Genomic DNA, 15,516 nt, shown 5'->3' with positions numbered 1-15,516 from the left:
TTCAGTCAGTGCTGAAATGCTGAATTGTGCGTTTTTCCACAATGACCTAGCTACACGCACAGTAAATCCCAAACTGAACCAAATAAGCCAGTTGGGTGACTCTGTGAGTTACCGTTATGGGCAATGATGACGCAACACAAGCAAACATTGGTGGACACCTGTTGAAATGGAGGGGTTTTGTGTTAAATTATTTTGTAGAGACACTGCTTCCTTTAATTTAGATGAGTAATACGTTTATTATGTACTATTTCATTCAAATGTATGCCTATGTGTCAGTTTGCACACAAAAAAAAAAAAAAACGTCTTGACAGAAATAGTGAATGTAGATAGAACAAACAATAGAGAGAAAAGGGTCAACAACTCTTTATAAAGAGAATACTGTTTAATACTTGTATCAGCATCATTTCAGTAATACAAAATACACATTTCAATACAATTGATTGGCGAGATTGTACAGAATTATATACATTGCAAATAAAACATGTATTACATGATATGAATACTGTGACACATGTACAATAAAGCGCATCAATACACATTGTGCATGACTCATGAGAACATGTTATTTTATAGATTTTCACTAGTAAAAAGTGTCTGATAAAAAATGCACATGTAAACCACATATATAATGTAATAACAACATGTAGTAAGTGTATTATGCGAGTTAAGCACGTTAAGACATTGTTATGTCAGAGGAACCCTGTTGTCTTTGCCCCATTTCCTCAGAGCTCTGATAATGTACTCAACCTGGGGGTTCTGTGTGCTCCTCAATAGGGGCAGCACCTCCTTCAGGGTTTCCCTGTGGAACCACAGACAATGGTTATTAGTGATGGGAAGTTAGGAACATGTCATATTGTACAATGGCAATTTTTTCATAACATTACCATAACGGTTGTTTATAAAGTCAAAATTAAAGTGCCTAAATCACAAAAGTCACACTTTACCGTGCAATGCAAATTACTCAAGGTACAAAAATTATGTGCCAAAACATCTCTGTGGAGGACATGATTTTCATATTTGATGTGTTGGTGACAAATCTTTAACACAGACAAGTGTTGGTATCAAAATTGGACTTAAGACTGAGAAACTTAGCCAATACTTACTTTGGCTCTCTGCCTGCCAGTATGAGCTGGAAGATTCCGACACAAGCCCCTCTCTTGCCCTCCCAGTAGTTGGAGTCGGGATCCAGTTTCTCCAGAGTATCGAACGCTTTGGCTGCCCAGTAGAACTGACCCATCTGAAAGCACAGACAGACAGAGCAACATTTAATTGCAATGAATATTGAGACAGCTTGGCCTTTGCTAATCTCCTCCCCAGTCTATTGTGGAGGAAGTCTGGTGCGGGAGATTAAGCCATTGCGGACTTGTGGTTAGCCTGGAAACTAAGTTAGTAGAGAGAATAGTAGTGAGCCTCACCTTATAGCAGTCGTTGGCAATGAGTTGTAGGAGGCTGAAGGAGTCTGGCGAAGCCCCCATCTTCAGATACAGCTCCCAGGCTAGCCGGCCTTTCTGGTTCATGATGTCTGAGCGAGAGGAGAGACAACACTATTTAGATAATATATTTATTCAAATGAATTCGTCATATATTTCATTTTTTAGATCATGCATGTAGATATCGTATTGATGTAAAAGGTATTGAAATTGTATTGACGACAAATGGAAAATGTATTTCAGACTGGATACATACAGCAGCGAGTCAGCCAGCTCAGGTACACATAGTCAGTCTTAATCTTCTCACCCTGGATCAGCAGAAATATCTGAGTCCAATATAAAATAATGTTACAACATGAACTTTGAACTGATTCAATACACTACTCATGCAAGCAGAAATCCTTTTTCTATGTTGACAGGATGTACCTCCTCTGCTTCTTTGTAGTTGCCCAAGGCAGCTTTGGCCTGGGCATAGTTGAAATTGAACATATCCTCGGTATAGAAGTAACTCTGTTAATGACAAACCAAAAATAAACAAACAGAAATAATGCTCACCTCCTTTCCCCAAGTATACATGTTAATTCCACACTAATCCATAAATATGTCAAGCACTCAAATGCAAAGGAAAATAAAATGATTATGTGTGTGCAAACATGCCTATGTGGTGTACTGTCCTAGTGGTACATGCTTTGGGCCATGCAAACCTTGACTGAGTTGAGGTAGATGAGAACGTCTTCAAACTGCCTCAGAAGGAAGAAACAGGAAGCCATACACTGTCTTCCAGGTATCGTGTCTGAGGAGAGCGAGATACAGACAGTAAGACAAAGATGCACATGCTCACTCACACGCAGACATACACACACACATACATGCTAACTCCTTGCTTCTTGGTTGAATCGCTTTGGATTCATACATTCACATTACCGCATTCGCTGGCTGAGCCTCCGACCAGCTGGAAGAACTGTTGAGCGATCTTCAGGTGATCCCTCTGCAGCAGAGATACAGGCAGGGACGAGGAGGAGGGAATAGAGACTGCTAGTCAGTCAGTCAGGTTTCATATCAGTGATGATCTACTAAACCAGGTTTATAAGACATTCCTAATCTACTCAGACATTTCTACTGTGTGGTCCTAGGGGGTTTTCGGGTAGTTTGTCAAACACTTACTCACCGATCCAATTTCTTGACCCAAAGCAGCATTCACCACTCCTTTCAAAATGTACTCCTTAAATAAATAGATTGTGCTAAGACACTGCATGTATACTATTAAGGCTTTAGTCTTTAAACAACGAGACTTCGTCAGCTTATGACACCTGATCATGTGAAACTATTACTACCTGTGGTGTGGTTGGCTCCAAGTCTTTTATGAGGGTGTAAGCCTCTTGAACATCATCTGAAACATAAAGATGCACATTACTGATGATAAAAGAGCCATTCAACGTTTCAATGTTAGGATTAGGATTCAAAGACAACCACCAGTAGCTAAGGCCCACCTTGTCTGAGGTAGTAGATGACCAGGTTCAACCGAGCCTCAGAGATGACATCAATCAACGGGGGCAGCACCTGCAACGCCCCCTCCCCACCACGAAACACCACCTGGGGTGATAGAGGTCAAAGGTTATAGAGCATGGGGTCACTGTCATGCAAACAGTCACACAGAGGCGGTGGAACGGCTTACCAGGTTATGCCGGATAAGCTCCTTAGCAAACTCAAAAGAGCAGGAGGAGATGTCTATGAGGTTCTTTAACTCAGCCTGAGAAAGAAAATAACAAATTGAACCACATTATTTATTGCTGTACGTGACAAGTGTAGGCATAAACATCGACTGTGGATGTCAGGCAAACGTGTGTAGATGCACGGCAGTCTGTTTTGACCGTCGACACATACGGAGTTGCTTTACCTCGGCTGCCTTGCCGTTGTACAGCCTGAAGTGGTTGCAGGCCTTGAGGTTCAGAGCGATGGTGGATTCAGGAATACTCTGCAGATACACAGCCAACACCTCTTGGGAAACATCATAGTAGTCCAACTTGTAGTAGCACAGCGCTACGTACACGTTAAGAGCCAGGAAATCTCTGGGGTTAAAAGAAAAATCATTAAATATGGTAAAACATCCAATAGCTAGTCCCATAGCTCACACTGCGTTCTTGAATAGAAGTCCTTGTGCATCTTTCTCTCTTGCTTTTTGACTGCACCGTCCAATATAATGCACCTTTCTCCACTTTCTCCAATGCATCTTCCTCCACTGCAAAATAACTATAGCCTCCCTCCATCTTCTTGTCTCGGTCTCAACACAAGGAAATGTGTCCTTCCAATTTTCTAATACTTCATCCTAAATGTATGGCTTATAGTATTTTTACTGTATATAGTTATAAGAATTTACGGTAAAATTGACACTGACTCATTCAGACAATCCACAATACCCATTGGTACTAGTGGGACCACTGTAATCTGGCATATGAGGGATTTGTGGGACTATGCTCTTGTCTATCAGTGATTTTGATGAAGGGACATGGGAGAATGGCCCAGTATAAGTACCTATTCTGTAGCAGGATGCGTTTGTAGATGTCGATGGCCTCCTGGTAGTGTGATCTCATGTAGTGGATGGAGGCCAGGCTCAGCTGGTCCTCAGTCACATCCTCCAGGTTTTGGTGGAAACCCATCAGCTTCTTCTCATCGTTGAACTGGGAACAGAGAGGAAAGGCATGGTTGGTTTGTCTATTGGTTTGTTATTACACAAGTAGGTGTGCACCTACAGTAGCATTACAAAGAAAGGAAAAAAGTACACTGAACAAAAATATAAACATGTAAAGTGTTGGTCCCATGAGCTGAAATAAAAGATCCCAGAAATGTTCCATATGCACAAATAGCTTATTTCACTCACTCAAATTGTGTGTACAAATTTGTTTACATCCCTGTTGGTGAGCATTTCTCCTTTGCCAACACAATCCATCCACCTGACAAGTGTGGCATATCAAAAAGCTGATTAAACAGCATGATCATTACACAAGTGCACCTTGTGCTGGGGACAATAAAAGTACACTCTGAAATGTGCAGTTTTGTCACACAACACAATGCCACAGATGTCTAAAGTGTTTGAGGGAGCTTGTAATTGGCGAGCTGTTGCCAGAGAATTTAATGTTCATTTCTCTACCATAAGCCGCCTCCAATATAATTTTAGAGAATTTGACCGTATGTCCAACCGGTCTCACAACCGTTGTGTGGGCGAGTGGTTTGCTGATGTCAATGTTGTGAATAGAGTGCTCCATGGTGGCGGTGAAGTTATGGTATGGGCAGGCATAAGCTACGGACAACGAACACAATTGCATTTTATCGATGGCAATTTTAATGCACAGAGATAATGTGACGAGATCCTGAGACCCATTGTTGTGCCATTCATCCGCCGCTATCACCTCATGTTTCATCATGATAATGCATTGACCTATGTCACAAGGATCTGTACACAATTCCTGGGAGGTGAAAATGTCCCAGTTCTTCCATGACCTGTATACTCACCAGATATGTCACCCAATGAGCATGTTTGTGATGCTCTGGATCGACATGTACGACAGCGTGTTCCAGTTCGCTCCCATATCCAACAACTTCGCACAGCCATTGAAGAGGAGTGGGACAACATTCCACAGGCCACAATCAACAGCCTGATCAACTCTACGCGAAGGAGATGTGTTGCGCTGCATGAGGTAAATGGTGGTCACACCAGATACTGACTGGTTTTCTGATCCACACCCCCACCTTTTTTAAGGTATCTGTAACCAGCAGATGCATTTCTGTATTCCCAGTCATGTTAAGGCCACATTTATTTATTTCAATTGACTGATTTCCTTATATGAACTGTAACTCAGTAAATTCTTTGAAATTGTTGCATGTTGCGTTTATATTTTTGTTCAGTATAAGTACTGACACTTGGGAATTGTGCAAAACATGATTTTATGCAACTGTTAGAGCTGAGCAATTCATCGAAATGTCGGTTATTTTTCCGTCTTTAAACAACTAATTGACAGATGTTGGTTCAATTACTTGAATTCCATTTTGTGCTCAATGCGCAGTTTCTCCAGAGATAAATGAAATCAAGCCCAGACTGTACGATGTAGTAAGGGGTTGTAGTTTCCAAAAGGCCAATATTCTACATAATTACCACATTTTCTGTGCTAAACTAACTACAATGACCATTATCCATTGCGTGCGTACTTGTCCGGTCTGAGACGGAGAGAAGAGAGACAGAAGAACATGTGATCGAGAGGGATAGAGAGCAGTTGCTCCGGGACGTATCTCTACCTGAAAATACATGATCTATGATTGATAATTGGTATTCAGCAGTCATAAAAGTATGCCTTATTTACTTTGAAGAACTACTGAAATAGTTTTGTCAGACAGCATAGGTAGCAGCTCTATAGTGATGAGACGATGACTTGGAATTAAATAATAAAGTCATCAAATAGGCCTAAAACAAATGTAATATACACAACAACTGAAATATTTTATTAAAGTAATGTGAATAAATGATGGTTAATAAGTGATAAACAGTCATGGGCAGTCACTATCATCACGGGACTTACACTAATTGTTTTATTCTGTGTTCTTACAGCATTAAAACCCACATAATGAATAGTGCATTTAATGTCTAGGAAAAAAGTGTTGAAATCGAAAACCGTTATTATTTTGAAATAATGTAACTGAAACTGAACCGACCTAAAAAGCTCTAAATCGCTCAGCAAAAGCAACTGTACAGAAGCAAAAAAGAAAGAATGATGAGAAATATCTATTAACATATTAAAGAATACAGAAAGGGAACAGTTCTGACCTTATGAGCCAAGTGGAAGAGCAGGCGATTCTGAAGTGCACACTTTGGAGCTACAGGAAAAGAAAAAAAGGAGGGAATACCTTTTCGACTAGGGCAAGAAACAGTAGGATGAAAAACGACAAAACATTTTTGCTTAATACTCACCCTTGTTTGCAGCCTCCTCTGCCTCTCTGTAGAGCCCCAGGAAAAACTGAGTGCAGGCCAGATACACCCACACCTCCCCTGGTTCTTCTAACCTGAGTGTCAAGGCCCTGTACTCCTGTCATTGAAATAAATAGACATACACTACCATTCAAAAGTTTGGGGTCACTTAGAAATGTACTTGTTTTTTAAAGAAAAACACATTTTTTGTCCATTGAAATAACATCAAATTGATCAGAAATACAGTGTAGACATTGTTAATGTTGCAAATGACTATTGTAGCTGGAAACGGCAGATTTTTTATGGAATATCTACATAGGCGTACAGAGACCCATTATCAGCAACCATCACTCATGTGTTCCAATGGCACATTGTGTTAGCTAATCCAAGTTAACATTTTAAAAGGCTAATTGATTATTAGAAAACCCTTTTGCAATTATGTTAGCACAGCTGAAAACTGTTGTTCTGATTAAAGAAGCAATAAAACTGGCCTTCTTTAGACTACTTGAGTGTCTGGAGCATGAGCATTTGTGGGTTCGATTACAGGCTCAAAATGGCCATAAACACAGTACTTTCTTTTGAAACTCGTCAGTCTATTCTTGTTCTGAGAAATGCAGGCTATTCCATGTGAGAAATTGCCAAGAAACTGAAGATCTCGTACAACGCTGTGTACTACTCCCTTCACAGAACAGCGCAAACTGGCCCGAACCAGAATAGAAAGAGGAGTGGGAGGCCCCCATGCACAACTGAGCAAGAGGACAAGTACATTAGAGTGTCTAGTTTGAGAAACAGACGCCTCACAAGTCCTCAACTGGCAGCTTCATTAAATAGCACCCGCAAAACACCAGTCAACGTCAACAGCAAAGAGGCAACTCCGGGATGCCTTTCCTCTGTAAAGTGTCTGTGTTCTTTTGCCCATTTTAATCTTTTCTTTTTATTGGCCAGTCTGAGATATGGCTTTTTCTTTGCAACTTTGCCTAGAAGGCCAGCATCCCGGAGTTGCCTCTTCACTGTTGACGTTGAGACTGGTATTTTGCGGGTACTATTTAATGACGCTGCCAGTTGAGGACTTGTGAGGCATCTGTTTCTCAAACTAGACACTAATATACTTGTCCTCTTGCTCAGTTGTGCACCGGGGCCTCCCACTCCTCTTTCTATTCTGGTTCGAGACAGTTTGCGCTGTTCTGTGAAGGGAGTACACAGCGTTGTACGAGATCTTCAGTTTCTTGGCAATTTCTCACATGGAATAGCCTTCATTTCTCAGAACAAGAATAGAGTGACGAGTTTCAGAAGAAAGTTCTTTGTTTCTAGCCATTTTGAGCCTGTAATCGAAACCCACAAATGCTCATGCTCCAGATACTTAACTAACTAGTCTAAGGCCAGTTTTATTGATTCTTTAAATCAGAAAAACAGTTTTCAGCTGTGCTAACATAATTGCAAAAGGGTTTTCTAATGATCAATTAGCCTTTCAAAATCTTAAACTTGGATTAGCTAACACAATGTGCCATTGGAACACAGGAGTGATGGTTGCTGATAATGGGTCTCTGTACACCTATGTAGATATTCCATAAAAAAATCAGCTGTTTCCAGCTACAATAGTCATTTACAAGATTAACAATGTCTACACTGTATTTCTGATCAATTTGATGTTATTTCACTGGACAGAAAATGCTTTTCTTAAAAAAAAATAAGAATTTCTAAGTGAACCCAAACTTTTGAACAGTAGTGTGTGTCATATAGACCATTGTAAAAAATGCTTTTTTTCAGACAAGAATGAATTTGACTGAACACACACCTACCTCCATTGCTCTCTTGTAATCACCCAAGTGAAAGGCACAGTAGCCAATCCAAAGGTCTGCATGCTCCTCTTTTTCTCCAACATCTCGCTGAAACTGGAAGACAAAGCAACACATCAACAGTAGGACTCAGTGCTCTCACTCACACCTATGCAACTGTAATAAGGAAACAGAAAGACCTTATAGACAGTGCAATATCAAGAATGAGGAAGGAGAATGTTGAGGACACAGGACTTTCACAGGTCACATATCTTCTGTCACATTTATTACAGAGTTGCTCATCATTCATTTGCTGATTGCACATGACAGATAGCTACATGAGTTCCTATTTGGCTACCTCTAACAGAGTTTGTGCCCCAAGGTAGTCTCTCTGGTTGAGGTATTCCTCCAGACGAGGGCTCTTCTTGGCTTTGTTTTTCTTCTTCTTCTCACTGACGCTAGCTCCAGAATCTCCACCTACTGCTGGCTTCACCCGAGACAGAATCTGGATGGATGTGACAAGGAAGAGAATCCTTATTGTGGACATGACAGCTGGTAATTTGTTTACTAAAGCGGGATTCAAACAATATTTGCACATTTGGTAAGATAGACAGTCATGTTTTAATGGATATCGTGTAGCTATCGCAGTTATCCTCTGTTAAACTAGCTAACTGCCATTACTTTAAAATGAACCTCGTCACATATCACAGATAGGTGAAATAGACTTTGGTTTGGTAGCTGGCAAGCGACAATGATTAATCTAGAAAGCTAACTAGCTAACGTTAACTACATAGCAGGACTTTTAGCTAATCAACAAGTTACGCAACTAGTAGGCTAACTTGTAAGACTTACCATGACCGCACAGCAGTTACTCTTGCATAATGTCACTGTTCAGTACGGATAAATTGATTATAGCTAGATAACACTAACGTAAATTAGCTACACATTAACATTAACTAACGTTATTACTATTATAACTTTTCTTGCTAGAATTAGCTTAGCTGTCTGGCTGGCTATCTAGCTAACAGTGAACCAACAGATACGAAAACAAAAGACACCTCTTCGCTGTCTAAAATTGTAATCAAAGAATAGCATGAATAAGGTGAACGAAGAGCATCAAACTAGCTAACGTTAGCCACTAGCTAATTAATCATCTGACTGTGATTTCCCTGCCATGTGAGGATTACGCTTGTGTTGCCTAGCAACGTCGCTCATCCTCTTCTTCACTTCAGGATCACACGTCGAAATGCAAATTGAACTCTGGATTTAGCCCCGTTGTCGTGCATATTTGATAATAACATTACCATAAAATAAAGAGTGCCACAAACAGCATTGAAATACAGTGGTTTTGTTATGTCTTCACAACTGCCCCAGTGGCCTAATGGATAAGGCACTGGCCTCCTAAGCCAGGGATTGTGGGTTCGAGTCCCATCTGGGGTGATATTATTTTCACCCAGAAACTGCTTTGACCATCACTTTCATTGGGTGGGCATTATAACGTGGATTCAGTCTTGCTAAAGGCGCGCTTGCCTGACAAGTGCACATGTCATTTAAATGTAGCCAATTTGGTGTCACACTATTCCCCCACCCGATTTAAATTAATTGCGTTTAAAGGGTCATGATTAGTTGATTGGAGTCAGGTGTTAGCTGAGGCAAAAGTGTGACCCCAATCATGCCCAGAGGACTTGAGTTGCCCAGGCCTGCTATATATAAATACATCTGCCTGATCCATAATCTAGCCACCCCAATTAATTTTTTTAATGGACACGAGGCCAAATAGGATAAAATCTGTCAAGAACCTTCTACAATCAACCTGTTCTGCACAAATTCACATCACAGGAGTCAACTGTCTGTTATTCATCTTCATAGCTAGAATCCCTAATTGAAACAATAAGCGTTGTAATAAGCTCATTAGCCATTTATAAATTATATTCTTCAAGAAACAAAATGGGTATTTACCATTCAATGCAACTAATGATTCTATCTTTATATATCAATTTTATACTGAACAGTCTATATAACATTTGTATGGATTTCTGATTTATGTGTTTACATTGTGACTCCGTGGTTGAGTGTTGAAGGCCAAGCTGAAGACACCACAAGAGTAGAAGACAGAATTCTATGTCAATGCAAAAAACCCAATATAATAAATCCATGTATTTATAATCGACCTCACCCCAAGAAAAACACACAAGTTTAAAAACAATAAGCCAAGTTTATTGACGTCACTGTTTACAGCACAGCTTTTGACTCGAGTAATTGACACCACTTAAGACCAATCAGCAGATGCACCACCCCACTCGGTAGCCTGGGCAGTGGGGGCAGCGGACCAATCCTCTGTGGCAGGCTGGGCACTCCAATCCTCTGTAGGAATACAATCATGCATGTGTGAGAATACAATCAAACCATTTATTGTAGACATTTCCAGTCAAGAAAAATTGTGTTTCTCCCGACAGGATCCGCAGTGAGGATTTGATGCTTCACTACAGGTTTATGAGAGAACTACTCTACCCCTCTGTGTTGGTCATATAGGACATTTTAGGTCCTAGATGGGCAAAAAAGGGGCAATACTAATTTACTTTCAGTAGAACTTACCAGCAAAGCCTTCAGCTGCAGCTGGGGCCTTGGAAGGAGCAGCGGCTGAAAAGAAGAATTAAACAAAGCTTGAGTCAAATTTATTCCGGTAGCCATTTTGTTTTGTGATTGTCAAAATGTGCTACTCCATCCACCTTTGCATTTGTGGCCTCCACTCCTGTGTATTCATCGCTTACCCTCGGTGAAGCTCTTACCCTCAATGCCAGCAGGGAACTGCTGGATGGGCACAGAGGGCACTGCCACTCCCTCGGACCAGTCGGCCACCTCGGGCTGGGCGAAGTCGGCCGTGGGGGCGGTCCACTCTCCCTGGAACTCCTCCTTGCCAACAGCCTTCTCGGCCGCGGCCTGCTCCTCCTTCTCAATCTGGAACGGGACAAAGAGGTTACAAATTAGGGATGTGACGTTACAATTTGCGAGAGAGCTCAGGTAAGCAGGCACCACAGGTATATGGATTCTTAGCGCAAGCATACAACACCACATCAGAAGCATATTTTGCTTCAAGTTATTCCATCACTGATTGAGATGAGTCAGTTACGGTTTCAGACTGCCATCTCACCCACAGTGATGGTTTTACTATTCCCTTCCAACGACAACTCACCCAGTCACTGACCGGACAAAGCAAGTGCTTTTAGAAGGGGAATGTGCATTCGAGGTCTGCGAACTCAGTTCCTGAATAGCTACACGGTGAGCAGGTTTTTGATCCAGTCCAGCACCAACACATCTGATTCAATTAATCGTGGTCAAGACAGAGGACCATGATTAGTTAAGTTGTATCAAACAATTAGTGCAGGACTAGATCAAAAACCTCAAACACACAGCTCTCCGCGACCAGTTGAAAACCCCTGGTATAAACAGTGTGTGAACCATAGCGTCCCAGTATGTCAGTTACCTCCTCTGGATCTCTGTAGAAGTAGAGATCAGGCATGACCTCCCAGGGGTGTTCCCTGGAGATGGTGCCCCTCATCCGCAGCACCTCTCTGGACAGCATCCACCACATCAGACCAACAGAGTGGTGGCCCTGGAACACAACAGAAAACAGTCAGTTAGACCTAGGGTTGTATACTAAGTCCCTGACGATTATATGCACTGGCAACAGTCAGTCATACAGAAGTCATACGAAGGCCATCAACAGAATTGATCAGTCTAAACGAGTAGAATTGGTTAGTGGATTAACTGATACCCAGTAAAAACATGACTACATGGGACGGCGTCTTCGACTACGGACGAGGAAGTGCAAAGGAAACTCCCTAGGAAGGAAGAGTCCCAGTAGGGTACATGGTTGTGGCTCAGGTCACTATCTAACTCCAGTCATGGGGCAGCAGCCCTACTGATGTTAGCGAAAACCCGTCCGGATCATTCTGGCACACTTCCGACACCTGAACACAGACGTCAGAGCGTGTCAGGCTTTAATTGTGTGCTGCATATTTCCATCAGTTGACCAAGATATCGGCGGAAGTTCCCATCTACCCTTTCACTTTGAGGAATCCCTATTGGGGACAAGACTGATATGATAGGCTGTTCAAGTCGTTCTCTCTCTTATTCATACATACACACACATTATATATACACACACACATACACTTTTATATGCGTGTGTATATATATATATATATATACACACACACATTTTTATATGCGTGTGTATATATATACACACACACACACACTTTTATATGTATGTGTGTATATGTATGTGTGTATATGTATATATATACAAAAATGTGAGACCACTAGAACATACATCTGTAGTCTATGGGCTGTCTGTACCTTGTTGTTGCATGGGATGGCGATGTCCACGTATCTGAGGGGAGAGTCAGTGTTGCACATGGCGATGGTGGGGATGTTGACGTAGGAGGCCTCAGTCAGGGGCTGGTGGTCGGCACGGGGGTCGGTCACAATCAGGAGGCGGGGCTCACGGAAAGCAGCCTGGATCTGATTGGTGAAGGTTCCGGGGGTAAAACGACCGTGGAAGGTGGTGGCGCCGGTGGCGGACGCAAACTTCAGCACAGCCCTCTGGTCGGAGAATGGGGAGTGGAGTTAGTGGATTGGCTAACAAGCATGAGGTGACTCAGTCAAGAATATAACTTAGCAGTAATATGGTATGTTTGGTTGTGGCTCAGGTCACTATCAAACTCCAGTCATTGGGCAGCGGCCCTACTGATGTTAGCGAAAACCCGGCCGGATCACTCTGGCACACGTCCGACACCTGAACACAGACGTCACAGTGCCAGGCTTTAATTGTGTGCGGTTTAGCTAGTCACCCACAATTACATCAGGCCAACTGAGCTGACCAAGGTAATGTTCATTAGGGAACACCAGGAAATAAAAACGTTTCTTATTGGACAAGTATAGATAGTACCTCTCCTCTAGACCGTTCACTTCCATTTGCGCCTGCTGAACATAACCCAAGAGAAACTCTGGACCCTCGTATATGTCAGGTTAGCTAGCAGTGGGGGTCTCACCTGTCCAGTGTTCCTGGAGGAGATGACGCAGACATCAGCTGGGTTCTCAATGGCCACGATAGCACGGGCAGCCAGCAGCAGCTTTTCCCATGTCTTCTTCAGGTTGATGATGTACACACCTGAGGGGGACAACCAGTTACATTAATTACATGCGGATACCCGACATGCATACAGCCATAATGTCTATACACATGCTATCCTCTCTCAGGACAATCAACGAAGAAAAAGACTACCAATTAAAACTGACTGAGAACCGGTGTTTCACCAACATTGAGATCATTATCTATTGGATAAATGTTTGAGCTAGAGAAAAACATTCAATATTAGAAAGAGATGTTCCATCACTGATTGAGATTAGTCAGTTACGGTTTCAGACTGCCATCTCACCCACAGTGATGGTTTTACTATTCCCTTCCAACGACAACTCACCCAGTCACTGACCGGACAACGCAAGTGCTTTTAGAAGGGGAATGTCTATTTCAGAGGTATCAACAACTCTGATCCTATAAACTTGTGTGCAGACTATTGTTCCAGCCCAGCACCGACACATCTGATTCAGTGTATCATGTCAAGACTCAAGACCACGAATAGTCGAATTAGGTATGATAATGCAGGGCCGGAACAAAAGCATTCACATCCTCCACGGTCAAAATATGTACGAGGTCAGGAAGTCTTCAGATCGTAAAGTGACAAATAGCCAGGGATCTCGTATTCCTCCACTCACCATCACTCTTTCTCTTGTACGTGTAGTGCTCCATCTGGAAGTCCATGTTGGTACCTCCCAAGTGGGTCCCGGCTGCCAGGAACTTGAGCACATCCTCCTCCTTCATCTGCAGCACATCCAGACCTCCGGACATCGTGACCACTTTTCCTAAGTTACGAGTTATGTGGAAAAGCTGGCGGGGGGAGGGGAAGAGAGGAGACGGGTGAGATGATGTATAAAGGTAGGGAAGCAGAGAATGGTTGCAGTTGGAACTGAGAGGTCATTGTGGCTCAGGTCACTATCAAACTCCAGTCATGGGGCAGCAGCCCTACTGATGTTAGCGAAAACCCGGCCAGATCACTCTGGCACACTTCCGACACCTGAACACAGATATCAGACCGTGTCAGGCTTTAATTGTGTGCTGAACAAACTGTCAAAACTGCAATGCTTATAATGATTTAGTGTACTTATACAGGCACTGATTCCAAGTCATGGGGACTTGGAATCAGTTTCTAAAAACAGAATTTACAATTATTAAATCAAAATATTGTTGCAGTTCCTTATGAATGACATCTGATCTCAGAGTGATGATCGGCATGAGCATGTGGGGAAGAGGGGCGGCAGGCAGCCTAGTGGTTAGAGGGTTGGGTCGACAGGGATGCGATCCAGCGATCTGAGCTGACAAGTTAAATCTGTTGTTCTGCAACCTGAACAAGGCAGTTAACCAACGGTTCCCTGGTAGGCCGTCATTGTAAATAAGAATTTGTTCTTAACTGACTTGCATAGTGAAATTTTAAAAAGTGATGCAATGTTGCTGACCAATTCATATCAATATATACAATGATGCAAAAGAGCACTGATACATGTGTGAAACTAGTCTGGTTGCATCTATGGATGTTGGTTACTTTAGTTATTAGTATCCAGCTTCTTCAATGGATTTCACGAACACGCATGGCTTAACTAGCTACTAGTGCTAAAGTTAGTAGTAGCTACATGGCTTCTGGCCTAGCTGTCCAACATGTAATTCGCTATTTACAGCGGTTGTATTTATACGGATATAGGAAACAATCAGACATAACTTCATAGTTGTTCGTAACAAGGCTTCAGTATTTGTCTCCGCAACTTTTATCTCAAGAATATAGTAAATTGTTATCTCACCACGAGACAACGCCGTATGGAGTTCTGTACCTCACGGTAAAAGAGAAAGAGAAACGGAAGTGACGTCCTTATATACTGTAAATTCCACCAATCGTCTTCCATTTCCTTCTCCAGAATTAATAGTAGAAGCAATTCATAAAAAGGTCGATAGATGGTAGTCAAATCATTTGAGTCTAAAGTGCTATGAGAAAGGGCATAAATTGTGATGGGAAGCAGTTCAAATCCAGTTAAATCTCTAATTAAATACTGTAAAGTTCATGTCAAGAGATCATGCCATCACCCCATATAGTAATGATTGATTGAACGCTTTATAGTCTATTTACGTCAGTAAAATTATAGGTTGCCATTTTGAGGTCCTTTATCTTTGAATATTTTGATGCCATTTCAATTAAGACATTATCCAATTCGGTAATGTTCGAAGGGAATATAAAATCCA

General features: G+C 41.9%; 2 protein-coding genes and 3 non-coding genes across 6 annotated transcripts; 1 reads left to right on the top strand and 4 right to left on the bottom strand.

The window, feature by feature from the left end:
* Nucleotides 1-363: 363 nt before the first annotated feature.
* Nucleotides 364-9,523, bottom strand: LOC129839852 (intraflagellar transport protein 56-like). The gene is made up of 18 exons (XM_055907534.1): nt 9,015-9,523; nt 8,521-8,667; nt 8,187-8,279; nt 6,391-6,505; nt 6,247-6,296; nt 3,963-4,108; nt 3,328-3,499; nt 3,106-3,180; nt 2,921-3,023; nt 2,765-2,820; nt 2,599-2,652; nt 2,355-2,418; nt 2,135-2,223; nt 1,857-1,940; nt 1,687-1,756; nt 1,416-1,522; nt 1,104-1,237; nt 364-799 (listed from the first exon to the last, which is right to left on the bottom strand). Exons 1-18 carry the CDS (start codon nt 9,015-9,017, stop codon nt 685-687), a joined length of 1,677 nt encoding a protein of 558 aa, XP_055763509.1. The 5' UTR covers nt 9,018-9,523; the 3' UTR covers nt 364-684.
* A 6-nt stretch (nt 9,524-9,529) lies between these two features.
* trnar-ccu (transfer RNA arginine (anticodon CCU)) lies at nt 9,530-9,602 on the top strand. Its single transcript has one exon. It is a non-coding gene; the product is annotated as a tRNA-Arg (tRNA).
* A 755-nt stretch (nt 9,603-10,357) lies between these two features.
* Nucleotides 10,358-15,161, bottom strand: LOC129839850 (40S ribosomal protein SA). 2 transcript variants are annotated; one of them, XM_055907532.1, is made up of 8 exons: nt 15,081-15,161; nt 13,944-14,115; nt 13,220-13,338; nt 12,525-12,770; nt 11,647-11,775; nt 10,934-11,120; nt 10,758-10,802; nt 10,358-10,526 (listed from the first exon to the last, which is right to left on the bottom strand). In XM_055907532.1, exons 2-8 carry the CDS (start codon nt 14,074-14,076, stop codon nt 10,432-10,434), a joined length of 954 nt encoding a protein of 317 aa, XP_055763507.1. In that variant the 5' UTR covers nt 14,077-14,115; nt 15,081-15,161; the 3' UTR covers nt 10,358-10,431. The 2 variants fall into 2 exon arrangements, with proteins under 2 accessions (XP_055763507.1, XP_055763508.1); XM_055907533.1 differs by having other exon boundaries at nt 10,952-11,120.
* On the bottom strand, nt 10,601-10,719 carry LOC129840049 (small nucleolar RNA SNORA26). Its single transcript, XR_008757166.1, has one exon. It is a non-coding gene; the product is annotated as a small nucleolar RNA SNORA26 (small nucleolar RNA).
* On the bottom strand, nt 12,865-13,006 carry LOC129840036 (small nucleolar RNA SNORA62/SNORA6 family). The gene has a single exon (XR_008757155.1). It is a non-coding gene; the product is annotated as a small nucleolar RNA SNORA62/SNORA6 family (small nucleolar RNA).
* Nucleotides 15,162-15,516: the final 355 nt, after the last annotated feature.

Source organism: Salvelinus fontinalis, chromosome 40 (genome assembly GCF_029448725.1).
Source record: "Salvelinus fontinalis isolate EN_2023a chromosome 40, ASM2944872v1, whole genome shotgun sequence".
Classification (NCBI taxonomy): domain Eukaryota; kingdom Metazoa; phylum Chordata; class Actinopteri; order Salmoniformes; family Salmonidae; genus Salvelinus; species Salvelinus fontinalis.
The sequence above is the reverse complement of the archived record's forward strand: the minus strand, read 5'-3'. Positions and strand labels throughout refer to the sequence as shown.

Bases quoted from the DNA above. Each gene is read 5' to 3' on its own strand.
- LOC129839852 (XM_055907534.1), bottom strand. The intron at 4,109-6,246 runs GTCAGAACTGTT...CTCTGTTCCCAG, and splicing joins TCTTCCACTTGGCTCATAAG to TTCAACGATGAGAAGAAGCT. The intron at 1,757-1,856 runs GTACATCCTGTC...TATTGGACTCAG, and splicing joins ACTACAAAGAAGCAGAGGAG to ATATTTCTGCTGATCCAGGG.
- LOC129839850 (XM_055907532.1), bottom strand. From the start codon at position 14,076: ATGTCCGGAGGTCTGGATGTGCTGCAGATGAAGGAGGAGGATGTGCTC. The intron at 10,803-10,933 runs GTAAGCGATGAA...TCTTCTTTTCAG, and splicing joins GGGTAAGAGCTTCACCGAGG to CCGCTGCTCCTTCCAAGGCC. The intron at 10,527-10,757 runs GTAAGTTCTACT...GTATTCCTACAG, and splicing joins TGCAGCTGAAGGCTTTGCTG to AGGATTGGAGTGCCCAGCCT.